General features: G+C 39.7%; 1 protein-coding gene across 1 annotated transcript in view; it reads right to left on the bottom strand.

The window, feature by feature from the left end:
- The window catches only part of LOC121505821 (protein phosphatase 1H-like), a 65,359-nt gene that overhangs the window by 4,834 nt on the left and 36,989 nt on the right, over positions 1–23,536 (bottom strand). The window contains exons 7-8 of the mRNA XM_041781373.1: positions 15,624–15,687; positions 13,052–13,159 (exon numbers count right to left, since the gene is read on the bottom strand). Coding sequence (XP_041637307.1) covers positions 13,052–13,159; positions 15,624–15,687 — 172 coding nt within the window. The remainder of the gene's footprint in view (positions 1–13,051; positions 13,160–15,623; positions 15,688–23,536) is intronic.

Genomic DNA, 23,536 nt, shown 5'->3' with positions numbered 1-23,536 from the left:
AAAAAAAAAAGGTTGGTTTCTGCAGTTTTCTGTTCAAGGCTTGTATCTGCAGATACTGTATTTTGCAGTCATGGTGCTCTTTTTCAGTCTTCAGCATCCTGAGTGCAAAATCACTCTCAATGTCAGCTGTTTTTGTTGCTGCATTGAATAAAATACTCAATTTTGGGAGGGCTGCACTTCTTCCTAACTGACCAAATGAAGAAAAGCAAGACTTAGGATACAAATGGAGAGGAGAAATCAATCTCACTTGTCTTTTAATTTAACTGATTTAATTTTCAGGTCTTGAGCTTATGGCACATGTGCCTAATTCCTTCCATTTTCTTGATGATAGATTTAACTGGACTCTGGGGGATGTTCAGAGCCTTAGAAATGTTTTTGTTTCCATCCCCTGACTTATGTTTCAATAACCTTTTCTCTGAGTTGCTTGGAGTGTTCTTTTGTCTCCATGGTGTAATGGTAGCCAGGAATACTGAATAACTGGACCTTCCACTGCACTAACATTGAGACTACTCGCACAGATTGGCTGGACCTCTGTTGAATTATCAGTCCCTTTCAAGGGGGTGGACACTTTTTAAATGCGCTGTATCTTTAAGATTAATCAGTCTTTCTGCTGATGGTCTCTTTTGTTTTAAAGTGTCTCTTCATAAGGCATCTGTCTCATAACAAACTAAAACCTTCTCTCAGGTGCTTTCAGATGGTAAATTTTAGAGATGTTTGCATTTTGACCTCACTTTCTCACAGATTGCTTATATTATTTTTGCTCAATCAGAAACATGACCTGCTTCAGTTACTGAGTAATTGTAAACGCACAAATCTAACCATTGAAAGCAGCTCAGAATCAGAGAATGATTCCTTTGATTGGCTGGTAAGGTCACTCACCCTGACCTGAAGCTGCTTCAGTTTTGATACTAGAATCTCTGCTGACCTTACCCTCGTACAGAAGATTGAACCGCATTTCCACAACTAAATGAACCCAGCACAGCTCCCATCACTGAGGGCGACTCATTCCGTCAAACCTTTGTTGTGAGGTGATAGAGCAGTTTGTGTGTCTTTCCTTCTGTCAGAGTACTGAGAGGGGTTCAGTCTTTGTGAACCCGGTATGAACCCTGGCGTTAATGAATAAAAGATCAAGAAGAGAGCTGTGGGAGGGAAAAAAATGCAAAACTCCATAAGACAAACTAGACCCAGAGATGAAAGCGCTATGAAAGCAGAGCCAGACAGTTGTATAGGTGAGTTTAAGTTCTCCCGCAGCAAAAAGACCTTTTCAGACAGAGCTGGTGTGAAATACTAGCTCTCGATAATTCAGTGATAAGACAAAGGCAGAGGAAGTGGAAGTCATGTGACAGAATTAAGCTTTAATAATTAACAGAACAAAACAAGGTAGGGGTTATTAATAACTTTGTTAAATATAAAAACAAAATCTGAGAGTCAGGGGGTTTAAGGAGACAGCCACGACGTCAATGTAGATATTTACTGATACTTGTCAGCTTTATAGACAGTTCAGTCTGTTCTGTCTGAGCTACAGCCATTTATGGTGGATAAATCACAAATACTGAACAATAACAAAGGCAGCACAGGTTTAACCTGTACAATAATTGTTTCTACCACGTTAAACTTTGTTCAGAATTATACTCACAAACATCCAGAGGGTACAGGTGCACAGTTGATCACTTTTTGGTTTAAGCATAGTCGATGTTTGTTAACCCTTTACATACTGTGCCGGTGCCGTTGCTGCGTTTTATATGTCCGGAGTATTATTACCGTAACTCTGTCAAAGTTTGTCCCATCAGAAAAATTCCAAAGGCGTTGGAAAGCTGAGAATTGTGGGCATGCGCACATATATGGTTCGTTACGGTACTCGCAACCATATGGCGTGTGCATTCATAGCAAAACACCATAGCAAATTACCAGAAGTTTCGTAAGACTCCTACACAGATTCTCAACACTGTAACTCCTCGAAAGTTTGCTCAATCTAAAAAATTCTAATGCTGACAGAGAGCCGAGAATCTGTGCTTTCCAGCAATATGTGATGTGTTGTATATATATTACGGTAATGTCGAACAGCACCGCAAAAACGGCAGCATTGACAGAAGACGAGTGAGAAAAGGAGAGCGAAGGAAGAGAGTAAAAGGAGAGCGAGGGAGAGTGGTGTTTTGTTTTCTACAAATAGCGTTAGTGGCATTTGTGCGTGTCTGTCATGTGCAATAACAATATGTTACTTGAGAATGTTAGAATGCATTTTTCCACCTTTATTTGCACTAATTGTCGCCTATGTATATAGTTATCTTTTGCACTGTGTTTTGCACACCCAGAGTCCTAGACTCAAAAAATGACTGGTGATGGTTGTAAACATGTACAGGTTCACATTTCAGATGTCAAATCAAAACTTCATGAGCAATAACAACATTTCTTCTCATAAAAGCTGTGACAAACAAATCTGTTTTGTGTTTTTCTTCTTTTAAACTGCTGACACATTCATATAATGTGCAATAATCATTAACCAAATGTTGAAAAGTCAAGTTCAAGTACTCCTGGGAAAAGGGACCAAAGCTCTCAGACTTAGGGCATTTCCTGACTATTTTACAGCCATAATAACAAAATATGTCCAAATCGCCATTTTTAGACTCAGTAGGTAAAGGGTTAAAAGCTTTCAGGGTGGCTCTTTATTTATGATAGAAAGTAGTTAAGACAGTCCTGTTAAAACTACACTGTAAGCCTGAACAGTATAAGTTTGTTTAAAGAAATAGTTTTGTCAACATACAAATCCAAAATAACTATTTCAGTTTTCCTATTTTGATTTTTTGGGCCTTTGGGCTTTAAAACCTTTTGCACCATGAGTGAAGTTACTGACTCAGTCTAAGGGAGCTACCAATATAAACTACCATGGTTTACCGAACATGATGGAAGAGGACATCCTGGTGCAGCGTGCACCTTTAAGTCAGTGTCACCTGTGATTAAGGCCTGATTGATCGGCTAGCAGATTTAATCGGCAGATTAAAGACTTTTAAAAATAATCATTAAATGGCCACAAGTTCCTGGTCGGCATCTGTAGAGAAAATGTGAATGCACTTCAAAAACGTGTTTTACCAGTGACATTTATGATGGTGTTTGTCCACTCACCTATTACCTACAGATTAGAGCTAAACAATTTGTGAAAAATAATTTAATTTAAATTTTTTTTCCCAATATTGCGATTGCAATTTAATATGTGATTATCTTCAGGTTCCTCATCTAAGTGTTGTTCAACAAACACAAGCAATACATCATTCTTTATGATAACCAACACAATATTAGATGAATTAAACTAAGGATAAACAATAAAAAAAAAGGAAATTCTGATTACGATTTTGTCTCATATAGCAAATTTGATATCAATCGCTATATTTAATCACCTGGCACGCCAGATGGATTTGTTTTACACATCCATCTAGTAAACCTCACATCGACAGCGTTCGGGAAAGGGCAGAGCCTTTGAAAAAAAACTCAGAGGGTGATTGGATGAATGTTTGTCTGTCACATCTTTACCGGCCAATCAGAGCAACAAAACACTTGATGTAGCTGCTACTGAGGAGTAAACTTTACAGAGAACTGCATAACGAAAGCACTGCCCCTCGTCGCTGATTGGTCTTGTCACTTTCTAACCGGGCCCAAACGGTTCAGACGGGAGCTTTGCAAGATGGATTCACCAGTGAGAAACACGGAAACGGGTGAATCCATCTGCTTTGCAGGGTTATATATTGAAGGGATGATTATTTCTTTATTCTTGCTCCACATACAGGAAGAAGAAAACTAGGATTTTTGTAAAATGAAAAAAAATCCACAAAAACACTTGAATGTTTGCATAATGTGTAGAGCATAAACAGATAACAGTAAATTCATCATCTGTAAATACACTCACTGACCACTTCATTAGATACATCTTTGCGCTGTAATTCACACCAATAACAACATCCCTACCATGCATTCTACTTTAATAAATCATTTTAAAATTTTTTTTACTGTTATCAGGATTAATGTCAAGAAAGTAACAAGTACAGAAGGACAAAAAAGTATGTACTACTAAAAATTCATTTCAATATTTATCTCAAAATTCACTGTCAAAGTGAGACAGCTGGGCATTTGTGTGATGAAAACTTTCTTAAAGATAATTTCAGAACAGGAGGCTTGAGATTTAGTCTCTTTTATAAATAAGCTCATAGACATTTAGACTATTATGAAATCATCTTGTTTTCCATCTTTTTGCAATTTTCGTTAAAGTAAAAAGTTTTTTTTGATCAAATTGGACTGAACCAAATTGGATCGGACCCAATTGTTCTGTATTTTAATGGATCGCCACTTAATCGAATTGTAGCCTGTGAATCCAGATTCAAATCGTCTTGAGAAGGAGAGATTCACACCCCTACAGGGAACATAAAGCACCTTTCAAACACTGAAAAGACCGCATGGGTTTAACAAAAGTGACTTCTTTTGATTTCTCCAAGTACAACATTACATAAACAGCTCATTTTTAAAGACTCCAAAGCATTTGGGAACAGCCACTGTAAAGTTTAAGAAGTACCTACAAAGAAGACTCTGGGTTTAGAATCATTTTAAGATTTTATAAAGGGCTTCAAGATCTGAAATCAGCAAACACCATCAACATAAAACTAAAATATGCATCTCTGAAGAAAAGTGGAAAATTTCTGTGAAAATAACAGGCTCCACTTCATGGAGAGCAATCGTCTGAAAGTCTAACTAGAGATTTATCACAGCTGTTCAGAAAGCCCATCATTTAGGCTCCTCCAGCTGCTGGAGAAATTGAAGCTCCCAGGAAACCAATCATTATCACCTGCCCATCCTAAAATCAACAGTGAAATACAAAACGAATTTAAAAATACAGTTGGGACAAACTTTACTTCAATTTGGGACCAACTCTCACTAATCTACTAATAAGAAAACTAAGGAGTCCTCAAGAATATTGAGTTTATTCGCCAGGAAAGTCGTGACAAAAAAGGCTTCATGCAGCAGCACCACCCATTACAGGCTGGTTTGACTGAATTAATTCCAGATAAACAAACAAATACATCCCAGTCAGGAACACTATCATCATAAATGTTATCATTTTAAGGCAAAATGGATCCACAGTTTTAGTTGGTGGAGAAAGCTCTGCTCAAAAGATGCTGAATAGGTTGGTCAAGCAGCATGCTTTGACTTTCGTGGTGAATGTGCAGGTCACAACGTGTCCACGAGAGCGTTTTGGAGTTGTTGGGTTGTGTATTTGATGAGTTTGATGAGGGAAAGCAAAAAATACCGTCTGCTTCCATAGCATTAGCTGTGCAGCTGGTATATCAGTCCCTCCAGATCTAGAAACAGCTTGCACCGACAACTAAAGGAAACAAACCTATTACTAAGACTATAGGAATTATGGCAATGGGTGAATTTGCAAAAATGTTGAAGTATCCCTTTAAAGACCCTGTAAAGTGAAATCCAAAATTTTTGTCCTAACACTCCAGATATGTTGGAATATGGCTGCTGTAAACATGTGAAAACACTGAGCTCTACATGTGACTGAATTCTGGATTTAGAGTGAAAGTTTTTCACCTCTTTCCTGGCTTGGTTTCATGTGGGCGGGGCAAATATGTGAGCTGGTGATGTCACGAGCCCACAGTAGGGAATGACCCCGCCCCTCTAACACTACAATATAAAATCACAGAGCAGTTCATCTCAGTCCAGTCTGTTGTTAGCTGTTGTCTTATTGAAAGTTAACAGTCAGTTAAATGCTGTTTTTTGTTCATTGTGAGGTAAATTTGCCAAATCTAACAGCCTCAGTGGTCTATGGATCATTTAAAGCATCATAACAGAGATCTGAGCCAGAAAAAGGACTTTGTCTCTTCTTCTAAGGTCAACAAAAGGTCAAGAGGAAGGCAAATGACATGACTGCTTTCCTCAATTCAGATTATTTGAGAGGATTGTATTTCTCCTGAGTGGGCGTGGCTTCAGCTCATTCAATAGACACGCCCACATCATCTTAGAGCAGATTTTGCTGCCTCATTTTTCATGATTTTGAAGCTTCATTTCATAAACTTGGAGATGTTTTAGTTGACTACAATTTGACGTGGGGGTTCATAACCCAGTGACCTGTCACACAACAAACCTAAATACAGATTTATTTTCACTTTGCATTGTCCTCAATCAGTCCGTCTCTGGTTACTACAAGAGCACAACATTGTTTAAAGAGAAAAGCATTTTTTCCCCCAAATATTTAGCCCATTAATTTTGCTCTAAAAATGTGCTAGATTGAGTTTATTAATTTTTAAATGTATTTTTTTCTCTCACCCCTGAACCCCCTGGTACCACCTCTGCCTCAGTTTGAGCCTGAAAAAAAGCTATTCAAAAAAACAATACATCCCACCTTTAGATTCTTGTAGGAGTGTGACACTGTTGTCAGGACTGAAATAATAATAAGCCATCAAACTGTGTGCAAAGGTGCTCACTCTCAAATAAAAAAATCACAATAGCATTACAAAAATATGAGTTTCCTTTAATGTCTAAGTGACATCACATTAGTCCACTTCATTTATAGAAGCCTACTTTGTAGTTTTAAATAATCATAGACTGATAATTGTCTTTGGCAAATTTCAGAAATGCTCAATTTCCCCTGGTCCATCTGAACAGGCGTGTTGTTGTTGTTGTTGTTTGTTTTGGACTGACAGCAGCTGGCAGGCTGCCAGCACTGGTGCTAAACAGTGGGAACAGGAGACAAAGTCAGCTCAACTTTGCAGCCTTCATGTCAGACCTGTAGTGGTGATACTGAGGAGAGAGGACAACATCTCACAAACTGAAAGCACTCTAACATGCACAGCTGACAAATGAATCAGCAAACCAGGATGTTATTAATGCACTTCACCAGTGAGGGATTGTTAGATTGCTCATTAAAACTGGTACGGTTTAGAATAGGCTTTGTTTTTTTGTTTTAAAGTCAGCAGTAAGGCTAATCCCCCCGCTCTTGTTGACAGTGATAGCTCTTGTGTTGTTCAGCGGGCTGCTGTCTGGCTCAGTGTGACCGTCTGGCTGAACGCTGAGCTTTCTGCTGTATGAAGAATGAAACTGGAAGTCTAGAAGCAAGCTTTTATTTTCACTGTAGGTTTCAGATTTAATATCACCACAGCGGGGAAAGATTACATTTTGAATGCTGTAGAGGAGAAATAACACTGCTTAATTAAAGTCTGTCTTCAAGTTTACTTCTCAAAGAAGAAGTGTTTCCTGTATGATGATGGACAGAGCAGCAGCTGTGTGGGAGTGAAGCTAAAATATTAAAGGTTAAAATATACAATATGTGTCATATCCTGTTGTGATGTTTAGCTGTTAGGCTGATTTATCTCCTAAGCATTTATATTTCTGAGTTTTGCTTTAATTACTTATTTGATGCAAAAAAGAGTGGACTGACATCTCTGTTGTGGTTCTATGTTGTGTTGTCAACTGGATTAGCAACATAAAGAAGAAACAGTGAGTCAATGAAATCTAATCAGTGATTGGATTTTTTTTACAAGCGTGAGTGCTTCAGACTCCTGTTATGTATAAGACTTAAAGCAGGGGTGTTAAACTCAATCGCAGCAGGGGCCGGATTCTGAATTTGGGTCTGACCTGAGGGCCTAACAGGGTCAATATTTAACCATTGAGTGTCAACCTAAAGGATTTTGAGATTAAAAGGTCAACATGATAAGATAAAAACTCAAAATGTGAGATAAACAGTCCAACTTATAAGTTTTAAAGGTAAAAATATGACGTTTAAAGTCAAAATGATGTTTTTAAAAGGCAAAATAGGAGATAGAATACTGAAACCATGATTTTTATCACGCAAAAAAATGAGATAAAAGTCAAAATCATGAGTTTTAAAGCTCAAAATATGAGATAACATTTCAAATTCATGAGTTTTAAAAGTCAAAATATGAAGTAAAATTCAAAATCATGAGTTTTAAAGGTAAAAAAAATGAGATGAAAGTCAAAGTTAAGAGTTGAAAAAGGTCAAAAGACAAAATAAAGTCAAAATCATGACTTTAAGAGATCAACATAGGATTTAAAATTTAAAACTATGAATCTGAAAGGTAAAAAGTCAAAGTTATGAGATGTAAAGGTCAAAATATGAAATTAACAGTCAAATCCATAACTGTGACCCGCAATTTCCACATAGGAAACCCGTGTGCACCCCGAAGCACCACGGGTTTGCTCCTACCAAAGGAGAGCGACCTCGCCCACTGGAAGTAAGTCTAGAGCGCTACGCTGTGGCGTGCAGCCCTGATCAGTGGGCAGAGATCAGGGGAGAACTGCGAGTTAACGCAGAAATAGCATGTCAACAGTGGACAATTTTACCTTTTAGGGTTAATTTATCATCCTTTCCAGTATAAGTCCATGATATTATTGCTTCTGCCATTTGTCTAGCACATTATAAGATTAAAAGGTTAATGTTTGCTTAAAGGATCTGTGGTTTTATGTAAAATTCTTTGGCTAAATTTCCTCAAAAGTTAACTTTTCCTCATCATTGGCGCCATTATAGCTCTGTGACCCACTGACCTCTCGATGACCCTTCCTCTCGCGGCAGGACGAGACAAACGTTGATATAGTGAGGATTTACCATCTGGATACTGTACATTGTGTTGTATTTTGTAAGGACCGGATGTTCTACGTTGGTGACTTCCTGTTTGGAGCTTTCTGAATGACGGGTATTGATACGGTTTGGTAGTGGCCGGCGCTGAAAATAGACCTGCAGCGTATCTCGAAGGAAGCGGAGTGAAGTGGCGCTCCAGGCATGCGCCACTGCCGGTCTGAAGCGCCAGCTGTGGAAATGCTCTGATAGACTAGAGAGGGAGCAATTTGCTCTGCAATACGATTCGCCGGCGGATCGCGGCACGGTTGCTGTATGTGGAAATTGGAGGTGAGATGCAAAATTGAAAATATAGAGAAAACACAAATTTCTCCTACATTCCTTACTTTTTATCATATTATTTTTACTGTTTCCTTTTTCTAATTTATGACTCTGCAAGGATATTGTAAATCATCATGGTTAAGTGTACATTTTTATACTGGAGGTAATCTGCAGACCTTATACTGGTGGGCCAGTTCTAATAAAAATATCCGTATGACAAAAAAGATGGCAGCATGCCGTCCATATCAATTTACAGGAATGCAACATTTCTTTTTATTATAATGAACCGTTTGGTTTAATATGCATGTGTGAATTTTTCTCTCTTGTGTTTACCTTCTTTCTATGTATTACACATTTCTTTGAATTGGCTCCATTTGTGTGTGCCTACGAGTCCGCCTGTGAGGAAACTCATCACGGTGAGTAAACACTCAGTACAGGGTCTGAAATTAATATCGGCCAAATGCCAAATGTAGGAAGATTTCCATTTGGTGAGTTCATTTCAGAGGACTACACGCCACATGGCGGTTTAATGTTCCAAAATAGTCACATATAAGAAAGAGTGTTTGCTGCAGCTCTGCCCTCTGCAAGCACAAGTGCATGCTTTCAGCTCAGAGATTACTTCTCTCTTACACACTGCTGTAGAGCTGAGTCACAGAATGCTTAGCATTTGTGGATAAATGAAAATATATCCTGGTATTAAATAAATTTACTATCAATAAATCCTTGTGTTGTCAGTGAAATGAAAGCAGCCATGTGTGCTGCAATGTGCCTAATTTTAGTGTCAAAAACATTCTTTTTTGGTTGTTTTTCAGTTAAACTAATGAATGGTATTGTGTCTCAGGGCTCTTTGGATCACTGAAATCAATCTCAGGCACCTGTGATCATTAGTTTGCCAGGTGAGCCCAATTAAAGGAAAACTACTTAAGAAGGATGTTCCACATTATTAAGCAGGCCACAGGTTTCTGCAATACGGGAAAGAAAAAATGATCTCTGCTGCTGAAAAGCCTCAGATAGTGCAATGCCTTGGACAAGGTATGAAGACATTAGATATTTCAGGAAAACTTAAGCGTGATCATCGTACTGATGATTCTAAGGTTTCTGCCAGACAAACTAATCAAAAATTAAGAGAGCAGATGCTAAAATGCCATTACAAAGCAGCAAACAGGTATTTGAAGCTGCTGGTGCCTCTGGAGTCCCACCAACCTCAAGGTGTAGGATCCTCCAGAGGCTTGCGATCCTACATAGACCTACTATTCAGCCCCCCCTAACCAATGCTCACAAGCAGAAATGGTTGCAGTGGGCCCAGAAATACATGAAGACTCATTTTCAAACAGTCTTGTTTACTAATGAGAGCCGTGCAACCCTGGATGGTCCAGATGGAGGAGTAGTGGATGGTTGGTGGATGGCCACCATGTCCCAACAAGGCTGCAATGTCAGCAAGGAGGGGGCGGAGTCATGTTTTGGGCCAGAATCATGAGGAGAGAGCTGGTAGGCCCCTTTAGGGTCCCTGAAGGTGTGAAAATGACCTCAGCAAAGTATAGAGAGTTTCTGACTGACCACTTTCTTCCATGGTACAAAAAGAAGAACCGTGCCTTCTGTAGCAAAATGATCTTCATGCATGACAATGCACCATTTCATTCTGCAAAGAATCCCTCTGTGTCATTGGCTGCTATGGGCATAAAAGGAGAGAAACTCATGGTGTGGCCCCCATCCTCCCATGACCTCAACCCTGTTGAGAACCTTTGGAGCATCCTCAAGCTAAAGATCTATGAGGGTGGGAGGCAGTTCACATCAAAACAGCAGCTCTGGGAGGATATTCTGACATCTTGCAAAGAAATTCAAGCTGAAACTCTCAAAAAACTTACAAGTTCAATTGATGCAAGAATAGTGAAGGTGATATCAAAGAAGGGCTCCTATGTTAACATGGAACTCGGCCTGTTCAGATGTTTTTGATTGAAATAACTTTGATTTCTGTAAATATGACCTCCTAATGCTGCAAATTCAACAAATGACCATTTTTAGTTCTTTACAACCAACAAAATGTTTTGAAAATCTGCTGTGCCTTGGCAATTTCTACAACCATGCATGATTACTATCACTATACGAGTAACAAAGATAATAAAAAAATCACCATTATCTGTAGTAGTTCTGGTATTTTCTCACCGTGCCTTTGTTTTATATGCATGGCTTTATAATCTGGTGTAAAAATGACATAACAGGTACAAAAAGTTTGGGATTCATTACAAACGGTTGCTTTAATAACAGCTGTGAATAAGGCTGTAATGTATGCTGCAAAAAATATGAGTAGAATGTATGTGTGTGATTCAGTTCCTCCAAAATTGTGTAGCATTGTGAATTTGAACAACCATGCGTTCTTATTACGGCTATATATCCACTAAAATACTCTAAGAAGATTTAAAGAGGAGACACTGCATGGATATAAAGATGGTGTGCCTTGAGATTTGGGCTTTAGCTCAGGTGTGCCTTAGGCAAATAATATTTGAGAATCACTGCTTTACAGTACTTGTAGTACAAACTCTTGTGTTGTTGTTTCAAATCAACAAGTTGGTCCTCCACTTCTGAGGTCCTTCTAAACTCTACTATCATTGCCATGACTGTCAGTTGTGCTTCCTACTATGGTCAGTTTGCTTCCTGATTGGCGACTGCTGCTCGTGTTTGCTTGGTGTTCCTCTCACACAACAGGATTTTCAATGCAGTTATTGAACATGTTAATATTTACAATCTCGGCTCCAAATGTGGTCTGAACAGACCAGGGAAAAACAGAGGGGAAAAAATCACTCTAAGCACACCTTGCAACACAGGAAAATCTGACAGGATAATCCCTAGAACCCTCTGATAACTGAGATTTTCTGACTTTTTTTGCAAGGAGGGCCAACAATCTGCACTATCATCTTGTACTAGTAGTGTCCCTCTTTAGAAGATCATTCCTGCTCAGTTTTCCCAGGTTTCTCCCACATTTTTGGGCCATGTCCCACCCAACTCCCATTTAGTCATTTCTCAAAGTAAACTCGTCATTTTTATGGCTCTTCTACATAATTCTTTAAAACAGAAACAGACGTTTTGCATGTTTCTCCAAGGACACCAAAGTTGCTAACCTTGCAAAGCAGATGGATATGCCTGTTTCCTTGTTTTTCAATGGTGAATCCACCATTGCATGTCTATAGTCGCCATGTTTCACATTATTCCTCAGTAGCTGTGCACGCGTAGCTCGATAGCAGCTACGTCACATGTTTTGTTGCTCTGATTGGCCCGTAGAGATGTGACAGACAGAACATTACGCCAATCATACTCAGAGTTTTTTTCAAAGCCTCTGCCTTTTCTCAAACATTTCCTGTTGAAGTTTTTCCAGATGGATGTGTGAAACACATCCATCTGGCATGTTAGGTTACAAAGTTGCCAGATTGAGTATAAATCGTGTAACAAATGCATGATTTAAATTAACATAAAATCTCAGCCCTTCTGTCTCTGTGACCTGGCAACCCACAACCTGACTGAAGGAGTGAGCTGAACTCTGCAGGAGCAGACAGACGAGATGAGAGCTGCAGGAAGTAGCAACGTAGCCGAAAAAGACAGGACAGAACAAAACTCTGTTACTGTTTTTTGTCCATTCCTCGCTCTCTTTCCTGTCTCTTTATCTTTATCTAATTGACCATAAAATATTCAGCCCCCTGACATCTTGGTTACAGCATGTAAACATTATTTGAAACAGCATTTCCAGCGTTTAAACGTTTCCAGCATTATTTGACTGACTAGTGATTTGAAAAATTAATGTTAGAGGGAGAAACCAGATGTTTAAGTATTTAAATGAAAAAGTACCGTTATCTTTCTTCTTCTCCTCAAACATAAACACAATTTCATGACAAATAAGGGCATTAAAACACATCTAAGCATATGAAATAAAGTGTTAAACCACAAAATTTTCTTGGGGAGGTCACTCAGATACCCAACTCAAAGAAACATATGTCCCCACTAAAGAAATGCCTGCCCTATCCAAACTTAAAGAGCAAAAGTAAACCTACAGCTGTGTACAGTGTTGCATCAAAGCCCATTTCTTCCCCCCAAAACCCCCTGTATTTAAAACCTAAATGTCGGAGGGTGTTGAAGATTACGTGCAGTTCTGGATCTTACCTCTGGGCAACAGGACAGGAACGGTTTGATGTAAATGTTGGAGTCATGGACTTTGAGGTCATGGTCACCGAGTCCACGGGTCACTCCGATGGTTGCTAGCACACGCGCCTGCAAGACATGGAGGCCATTAGGATGGACTTCTTTTACATTTTGACATTACATAGCATTTTATGAGGGGTTTCAAATGGCCTGATGTTGCCAATAACACGGTTTCAACCTGCTGTCGGAAATTGAGTGTTGGAGAATGTTATTGCTGGCAGTACAGCTGGGGGGCAAGAAGTGATTTCTGCATAGAGAAACACTTCAAAAAAGGCAGGTTTCTGGCTGTTTATGACTGTGACAAGAGTTCAAAGTGCAAAAATAAAAAAGCCAGAATTTGGCTAAATGGAATGATCAACTTTTAGTACTTTTAGGCACTGCAGACACCCTGATTAAACTCTGATCTTACTCGTGTTTCCACAGTTGATGTCCATCCACTCTCGTTTGTTTGTGACGGGAAATCAGTCTCCTTTAAGAGATCTGGATCATGTTGCTCAGTTCGGTAGAGTAGGCTGTTTGGCACCCAAATGGCCCTTCATTTGGTCCCCAGGCTTTTTAAATGTGGATTTAATAACAACAAAATATGCAGGAGAGGAAACTGGTACTCAAACGGGAGCTAGCTACAGCTTAGTAGAACATGTTTAAGCGCTACATCATTACTCAGTTGCCTACCTCACAATGTTTATTTGGTTGATAAAATATCACTTTTCAAATTAAAAGGAGTTTGGGTCAAAATGAGGATGTTAAAGGGGCTTAGCTAGTCAACTACCTCAGTGCAAGACCCTTGACCAGTGGTTCTCAACTGGTGGGTCGGGACCCAAAAGTGGGTTGCGAAGCTCTTTCCAGTGGGTGTAAAGAAAAAAAAGTCGCAAAAAGTCTTCAAAAGTGTGTGGATATACAGTACATCCTTACATTTTATTAGGTTTTCCAGTGATAATGAGGTAATGTAGGTCTTTTTCTCAAGGTTCTAACTTATAAATATTCTCTCCCCGCAATATAAAATTGTTTTTCCCAAGATAATTGGAAAATTCCTTGAGAAATTTCCATGCTGTCTGAGGAAAATTGAGTAGAATATAATGTGCACCCATGATAATGCACTTTTCAAACCTGCTTGCTTTGTCCTTTCTCTTTGTTCATTCATGTTTTCTTCCATTAAGGGTCAAAACCGCAGCATTTTTCATCAAAAACACTTGGTTATGATTGAATAGTTTTAGAAAAATTGGTCGCAATTGGTCGACACGAATGTGGTGGTGGGTCCTGAGGCAAGACCAGTTGAGTACCACTGCTCATTTAGACCAGTGGTTGCTAAACACTGAGAGGGGGTCGCCAGATGCTTTAAAACAAACTGAATATTTTTAAATGATTTCAAATGGTATATTTTACCACTTTTTCCTTTTAAAAATATCTGCATAAACTTGGCTAAATGAAAAATAAAAACATGGTTATTTGGTGAGATTATGCTCTAATCAAAGTCATGCTTAAAAAATCCTGACAATGTAAGTCTGCACATGTCTATTCTTGATTGTGCATGGCTGTGTTCAACTATGCTTTAACCACCCTCAGGTCCAGTGGGAGTCCCCGGTCTCTGGCTCCTTCTTTGGGGGTTGCAGACTACAAAGATTGAGAACCCCTGATCTACACATCGCTAGGAGGTCTGCAGGACTGAGTAATTTGTGATATTGATCGCCTCCATGCCAGGCAAATCAGTTAAGCAGCGTAACTTTCCTACTTTCCCATTCATTCCTCACGGCTGTCCCCCTCTTCCTGCCCATCTGACATTTGCACCTCATCTGGATCACGTGACTGCAAACAACCTATAGCTTTGGTTTTTCATACCTGTTGAGTGGTCTGTACCTAGTCTGGGGGCTGTACCCCTTCTTTATTCCATTAATGATCAAATTGTTCCTCGTGATTCTTCCTCGTTTTCTCCTCTGTATGGAAACTCTTTTTCATTTTGAATCCAAAAGCCATTCATCGGACCACAATTACAGTGTGTGGCTGTCAAAAGTGTCTTCCACTCTGATGGACACCCCTCCCTCCTGTCTCTCTTTGCATCAAACCAAACTGATTGAAAATATGACAAAACCTGACATGACAGAGCGTATGAAGGCTTTTGTGCAATTTAGCTGGTGGATTGCTCTCAGTTTCCGTCTTGTCTTCTCATCTCTCCCCTGCTGTCCCCGTGGGGATTAACTCCACTTCTCAGAGAGACGACTGTCATCTCCCGAGTGGTGTGTGTCTGTCTGACTGTCCGTGTGTGTGTGTGTGTGTGTGTGTGTTGGATGTAGCTGCTGGAGTGAAACAGATGGACCGTCTTTTTTGTCTTCTAGCGAGGGTGAGCACACACACACGGGCACACTATCGCTCGCACATCAGAGACCGAGTATTCGCCCACTCTCTGGTTGGCTGGCAGGCATGTAGCGTGTGTGTGTGTGTGTGTGTGTGTGTCAGATTGACAGTGTTAGAGCGAGTCATTTTCTCTGCACTTCTAAATTCAGGAGAAGAAGCACGAGGATGGAGATGACAAACGTACCTTTTTCCCTTCCCCGTATATCAACGGGAATTTGAGATCTTCATCCTCAATGGTCTTGTAGGCCCTGTGTTAAAAAAAGAAAGATAAAGATGATCAAAATATGCTTTTTCAGCCTGTTTGACACATGCATTAACACACTCTACATGGACAAAAGTATATGGCGACACCTGTTAATAATTGAATTCAGCTATTTCAATCAGATTCTGTTGGCACAGGTGTAGAAAATCATCCCCTAGCCATGCAGACATCTTTGTGATCCTAAATGTGTCCTTCTGAAAAGCTCAGTGTGCTGTGATGGATGCCACCTTTGCAAAAAGACAGTTTAGGAAACTTCATCCCTGCTTGATATTCCACAGTCAACTGTAAGTGATATTAGAAAGTGGAAGTAACTAAGCCACAAGTGGGAGACCATGTAGAATCCCAGCAGTGCATAGAAGTCGCCAACACCAACTCCCACTGGCAAGCATTGACTCTATGCAGCGGGAGCATTTATGAATGGGTTTCCATAGCCAAGCACTTGAATGCAAGCCAACGCCAACACTGGATGGAGTTACAAAGCTTTTGTCCAAAGCGACTGACATGTGAGAGTTAGTACAACACAAGCAAAGATCTAGACAGGATGAAGCGACATCAGTAGGTGACGTCCGATCAGACACAGGTGCTGCCATACAGTGTTAGAGAGGATGCACATGGTGTAGAGTTTTTTTTGTTGTTTTGATGAGATAAACTTCAACAGTGAAACAACCAATCATTAACATGAGACCTCTCATCAACACCATCAATTAAATTGTCTTCACCAACAAACAGTGCTGTAAATATGAACCGATATGGATTGGTTAACTGATCCTGACATCAAAGGTCTGAGTGCGTCGGTCTGTGGAGCCTTGGATCGGTAAAAATGAAGCATGAATCAGTCTGTGGACCGGTTTTAACGTTAGAGTTTGGTTCACTGAGGCTCTGCTGCTTGTTATGATGACCCTTTCCATCATGTTTTGGCTCAGCGCCTTAAATCTCGCGCACCCAGCAATGACCTTTTACCTCTGACGAGACTTATGTGAGCCATAGGTAGGGATGGGGATCATTATTAGGGCCCCGAGTGGTGCGAGGGCCTAAGTGTAGTCGCTCTGATTATTTTTATTATCATTTGCCGTCATTGCATGGATTTCTGAGGGCCTTAACATTTCTGAATTTTCAGGAAACCTTTGCAGGTACATCCGGTCTTGTGAAAATTTTGATATTGTTGGGGTTTCTTGTGTGATCATTCAGAATTACTTTAATAGCGCCCCCTAATGGTTTTCAAGGTTAAAGCCTCCTCCTTTGATTTTGTTGTAGATTGATGAAATTTTGTGGGCAAATCAACAAAGAAGCTTATTGGGCCAATACTCTATCTCCAACAGGAAATCTACCATTTTGAATTAATATGCAAAAAAAGTTTTTTTTTGGCCTTTACTGAAATTAATACTGTTATTGATCTCCTTATCGATCTAAGCCCTTATCAATACCACTAATGATACTTTTCTATAGTTTGGGGTAGAGACAAAATTAGGAAAAATACTTACAATAGAAGTGATAAAAACTGAGTTGTGTTTGAGTTAAAATCAGTGTTAGTTTTGGCAGCTATTTTTAATTTTAGTCTTAGTCTTTAGATAAAATGTCTTTTAGTTTTTTCTATTAAGACACTCCTGATACCTTGTCATCCTCTGTGCTACCTCTTCCCTTGTTACTTGTCAATCTCAATGCGAGTGTAGAGGAAAATAGGAACAGGGTGACTGGGGATAAACCTTGCACCATTGAGCTGCTTTGCACTTGCTCACAGGCTGTCAGGATGGTACAAATGGGAAACTCTGTAAACGGATGTTGTAGCTAGCGCTCACTCACATTGCATGCAGATGGGACATGTTGCAACGCATGCAAAAAAGGCTATTTTGCAAGTTTGATTGCCTTAGGGAAAAAAGTTTGAAAACCACTGCTCTAAAGAGCTGGGTCTTTAGTTTTCTCTTGAAAGTATAAAGGGACTGTGGATGGAATGGCGTTTGGTAGTTCATTCCACTGTCTAGGGACAACAGAGGAGAAGAGTGGAGCTAGTGACTTAGGGGCCTAGTGACAGAAAGACCAGGCACCCTTCGCTGGCAGACAAAGCAGGCGAGAAGGAGTGTAGACCTGGGTGAAGGATTCCAGGTAAACAGGAGCAGTTTAGTTGTCATGTTATAGAGGGTAAATCAGCAAGACTGAGCAATCGAGGCGACATAAACCCTGATGGAGTGATGCAAAGCACACCGACACTGGACTGTGGAGCAGTCAACTTTGGGATGAACTGGAACGGAGATTGTGAGCCAGGCCTTCTCGTCCAACATCAGTGCCTGAGTTCATAAATGCTCTACAGAAAGAAACACTCCAAAATTTTGTTGAAAGCCTTCCAAGAGGAGTGGAGTCTGTTATAGCGGCAGAAGGGCTGTTGGTGTAATGGATGAGGCTGCCCAATACTTTTGTTGTACTTTTTAAAGAGGTAAATGGATGATGTGAGAGGTTGATGTAAAGATGCAAATGGGAATTCTTGAAATGTTAAGCCTGTGGGTTCTGTCTCTCTGTTGCATCATTGCCCATAAGGCCACAAAATAACTAACAGCTTCTCACATCTGCTTAAATAATGCAGAAACTACCCTGTGATTGAGGGTTTTCTTTCTGGGGGCTGTCAATTCAGATCAAAGTTTAAATATACTGCAGCATCACAGTGTTGTTCTGAGGGTTTTACACTTGGACTTGGGGAAAAAAATGTTTTGAGGCTCATGTTGGCAGAGATGCACTGCTCAGTGCCGCCCACTTCAGCTTTGCTTTTCTGATTTGAGAACTCCGATCAATAAAATCTACACTCCATAAGGTGTATTTACTAAAAACCATGGTTGGGCTCATATAATCAAACAGCTGTTCAGAGCATGAAGCACAATAGATCTGAAGGTCCATGTAGGAAGACCATCATATCTGGAGGAGCCTGAGAGATCAGCTAAAGCTAAAAACTAATTTCAATATCTGTGAAGACTCTTTTCTTGCCCTTTTATGCTCTTTAGCCTCAGTATTCACCTTTGCCTCTTCATCTATTTATTACCCCAATTAACATTCAGTACAGTCGGCCTCATGATTGTCTTTCTACATTTAAATTTGTTTGGCCTTCTAACTCTGCTTTCCAACTAAATGTGGGCGGCACAGCTCAGTCTGCAAGGACCTGGGTTGGAAATCAGAATCGGAAGTTTAAGTCCTGGATAATGAGTCTGGGAGCCAGAAAGGTACCAGTTTACCTCCTAAGTACTGCAGAGATGCTCTTGAGCAGGGCACCAAGCTCCCAGCTGCACAGACGTACGCTTGTGTGCAGCGGCCCTCATCTCTCCATTAGTTCACTTCCACAGGATGTTGTTTATACATGTGCTTTCAATCTATGTGTGTTCAATAAGACAGTCGGAAATTTAATTTCCCCAGTGAGGGATTAATAGAGGAGATTTCCTTCTCTTTCTGTCTGCAATGTTTTCCCCATCCTGTTTGCTAAATTGCATTAATCCAGTCCAACACTTTATAAAACAGGTTTTGTTTTAAAAAAGTAGGTCTCCCAGGATATGCAGTTGTTTTCTAACGACACCATTCAGTTTATTTTACTCCATATAGTACTTCTCATAGGTTAGAATAGTTCTGCACCAGAATATTTGCAATTACGATATTATCCATAAATGGTATTTTGTGTCTATATTAGGGCTGAGCAATTAATCGCAAATTAGATTCCATTGAAATATGGCATGCCGCAATTTAAAATCGCAGACAGTGCAATATTTCTTTAACTTGAAACGTGTCAAAATAACAGTTCGATACGATCTTCCTGCTTTGTTCATGCCCTACACATTATGCAAACATTCAAGTGTTTTGTTTTTAACAAAAATCCTTCTTTTATTGCACATGTACTTGATTTTCTTCTTCAAAATAAGAAAATATGAAAAATGATCATCCCTTTAATATATCAAATATGCAATATGAGCCAAAATCAAAGATATTTTTTCTAGATGGTTTATCTCCAGTTTAATTGATCTAATATAATTCTTGTTACAATATAAAATGATTTCTTGCTTATGTTTGTTGAACAACACATAAGATGAGGAACCACAATCACAATTACATTATTTTTGCAAATCGTTCAGCCCTGGTCTACTTGCTTGGCCATCACTGAAAATGCAGAGAATAAAGATACTTCTGAAGTGCATATTTTTCATCTCTAAACATAAAAATATGAAGTAAGCTGTAATTATCAAGATTAAAAGAAAAACATTGACATATTTCACTTTGTATGAGAAGAATCCAAGATATATGGACGTTTATCTCTGAATTAAATCACAGCCCAAAAAATGAACCTTTATTATGATGTTTTATTTTTTGAGATGCACCTTTAGGTCAGAAATCACTAAACAAAACTATTAAACTTGTGTATTTTCTAATTCTACACAAGTTAAGGGGAAAAAGGTTTTGCTCAGAGTTGTTCTGATTATTAGTAAAGGAAATACGTCTGATATGGCTTAAAATGCAGGTGTTGGTATCGGTAAGTACACGAGTTTATGCACCAATCTGATACCGTTTGGTTTAACTTTATATTTTTCTTCGTTTAGCCATGCTAAATGTTAGCATTAAAAAACAGAAATCAGTTCTTCTTTGCTGCTGGAAAACAGTGCATGCACGAGCTACCGTTTTTAGAGCAGCGAAGAAGAACCAAAGGACCCACTGCAGCAGCAAAGAATGGACAGTTTTTCTCTGAATGTGATTGTTAAAATACCTTCCAGTTCGGCGCTGTCGTACATGATATGAAGTGACACAGTTTATCAAAAGTTAAATAACTTTTAAACCAAAAATCGCTGCCTCTTAGTTGTTTTTCCTCTCAAAGCTAGCTGTTGTGCCTCCCCATTGATGCTATCGATGCCTTTGAATCCCTGCTGCAGCATTTTCAGCGAGACTGGAACTCGTTTGACTTTAATGATTAAATCCACACCAGTAAACCTGATATTGAACGTCTTTTTATCCATTTTAATCCAATTACGATTATTCATTACCGCTAGCTTGAATGCTAACTTGAATCGGGAAGGAAAAAATGGTTTTGGAACATTAGAAGTTTAAGGAAGTAGAAACAGGCAATCAAAAGAAAAGAAGAGTTCAGAAGTGCACAAATAAAAGCATTAGATCCTTCTAACAAACTTGGAAACAGCTTTGACGCTTGTCAGAACTGACTCTAATGCACTTACATTAGCTCCATTAAACTTGGCGTTTTCAGTCAGAGGAAAACCGACTTCAAACGGCTTCATCTCTGACCACGGACTTCCCTGACTGTCAGTTCGTTCTGAAAAAGTGTAACAGTAACTTTTCTCGGGCAAACACAACTATTTCTTTTTGACTTTGTGAGCATGAGGCAGAGATCAAACTTCTTCATCTTTCAGCCGTCCTGCTTGTCAAAAGTAACACTTCTGATGGAGACAACTCACTGCACTGATTTATCTTCCCACTATTTCATGTGGGATGTGAAGGGCTGCCTAATGAGCTCATTTCACTCTTTTACTTTGCATTTTAAACACATTCAGAGCTATTATGTAAAATAACCTATTCCTACTTCTAAAACATAAGGTTTTATTTCTTTTCTCTTTTATTAAAAGTCCTCTTTGACATTTAGACAAAACTAGAATAGTTGTACTGAAGAGGAGCTAGGCATGAGTGCCGCTGTGTTCAAGGACACACTACAATATCAATAAAATAAGAAGAGAAAATCAGCATTAAAATCGTACTGCAGATGCTCCTTATGGATGTACCTGCTGCAGAAACCTGAGGTTTAAAACTGGCATTGAAACACAGAGAGTAGTGTGTCAGAATAAACAAAGAGCAGAGAAGAGCCTGATAAAACTGAGACCAAAGCTTTGGTTGTTACTTTATTACCAAATGTCAAGTGCTCAAAGCACATTAAATTCATAATAAACACTTCCTCCTTTCATACAGCCCTGTATCTTGTCTGAACGTGATGGGTAAAACATTTCCAGAACTATTTGTGCTTGTAAAAAGCTGTTACTAACCGTATTTACACAGATTATTCATTTATTAAACTGTGAGGCACAAAAAAATAAGTCCGTTAATGGGATTGTCAACTCAAATCTGCAGCTACAGCTCAGTTTAGCTTATTGTTGTTGTTTTACAGCCTGTGAAATGTTTCAGTTCACCTACAAATTGTGACAAACTCATTAGTGCCACAACAATCTACAGCAGGCAGCTATTAGAGAAGAAAGAAATACTTCAAACAGCATTTACACAAAGTTGGCAGCTAAGCTGCTCACACAGCGTTGATTTAAAGGGATGCTGCATGATCAAATTCACCTTATTGGATGGACGATTGTATCTCTCATATACACTATATTGCCAAAAGTATCCACTCACCCATCCAAGTAATTTAAATCAGGTGTTCCAATCACTTCCATGGCCACAGGTGTATAAAATCATCACCTAGGCATGCAGACTGTTTCTACAAACATTTGTGAAAGAATGGCTCGCTCTCAGGAGCTCAGTGAATTCCAGTGTGGTACTGTGATAGGATGCCACCTGTGCAACAAGTCCAGTGGTGACATCTCCTTGCTCCTAAATATTTCACAGTCAGCTGTCAGTGGTATTATAACAAAGTGGAAGCCATTGGGAACGACAGCAACTCAGCCACCAAGTGGTGGGCCACGTAAAATGACGGAGCAGCGTCAGTGCGCAGAGGTCGCCAACTTTCTGCAGAGTCAGTGGCTACAGACCTCCAAACTTCATGTGGTCTTCAGATTAGCTCAAGAACAGTGGTAGAGAGCTTCATGGAATGGGTTTTCATGGCCGAGCAGCTGCATCCAAGCCATTCATCAACAAGAGCAATGCAAAGCGTCAGATGCAGTGGTGTAAAGCACGCCGCCACTGGACTCTAGAGCAGTGGAGACGCATTGAAGAAGAGTTGAAGCTGTTATAGCTGCAAAGGGTGGGCCGATGTCATATCAAACCCTATGGATTGAGAATGGGATGTCACTTAAAGAGGGGGGATTATACTTTTCCGATTTTTAAAACATAAATTTAAAGTCACAATGTTGGGTGTCCATACTTCATGTCTGCAAATTTTCAAACCTCAAGACAGACGTATGTGGCAGAAATCTTGGAATTAGAGTGTAAACTGATGAAAATGGTTTGTTGGGAATCTCTCCGAATTTCTCTCTAACCCTCTCCGAGATCTCCCAGAGACGAGATTTTGATGGAGCGAACTGATGAGGTCATCACAATAGGATCTCCTGACTGGTTCGTCAGTGCTGCTGGCAAAGCAGAACAGACCGCCCCCACAAGATGAACCGAGAGTCCACCATTATCAAAGCCATTTAGTAACACAGTAATTAAAAACTCACCAAACAGATACGTCCTGCTCTATCCTTCGCTGCTGCTGGTTTTCTTCCCCCTCTCTCCAAACTATCAGGGTCAGACTCCGGGTCTAAAACGTACGGACGTATATCAAAATTCGCCGTATTTTACTCAGTCGGTCCGGTTCATTCAAAGTTTACAAGTACTAGCATAGCAACATAGCCACATTGAAGGGGGCGGCCACAAAACATTGAGTCCTGCCCCCAGCCAGCCTCTGGAAAATCGGCCAATCGGAGCAAAGCAGGTCCGTGGAAAGGGGGTTGTTAAAGAGACAGCAGTGAAAATGAAGCGTTTAAGATGGAGGTTAAAAAAGGGTTTTTGAGGACACCAGTGTGAGAAACATGAGGAGTTTTTGAGCTGTAAACCATGTGAAGCTACTACGTCGGTATTAGAAAGATGGTGTAAAGCCTTGAAAAAAGGCATAATACCCCCACTTTAAGTTCATATGTGAGTTAAGGCAGGTGAGTGAATACTTT

Source organism: Cheilinus undulatus, linkage group 23 (genome assembly GCF_018320785.1).
Source record: "Cheilinus undulatus linkage group 23, ASM1832078v1, whole genome shotgun sequence".
NCBI classification, from domain to species: Eukaryota; Metazoa; Chordata; class Actinopteri; order Labriformes; family Labridae; genus Cheilinus; species Cheilinus undulatus.
Note: the sequence above shows the minus strand (reverse complement) of the source record. Positions and strands in the feature narration are given on the sequence as shown.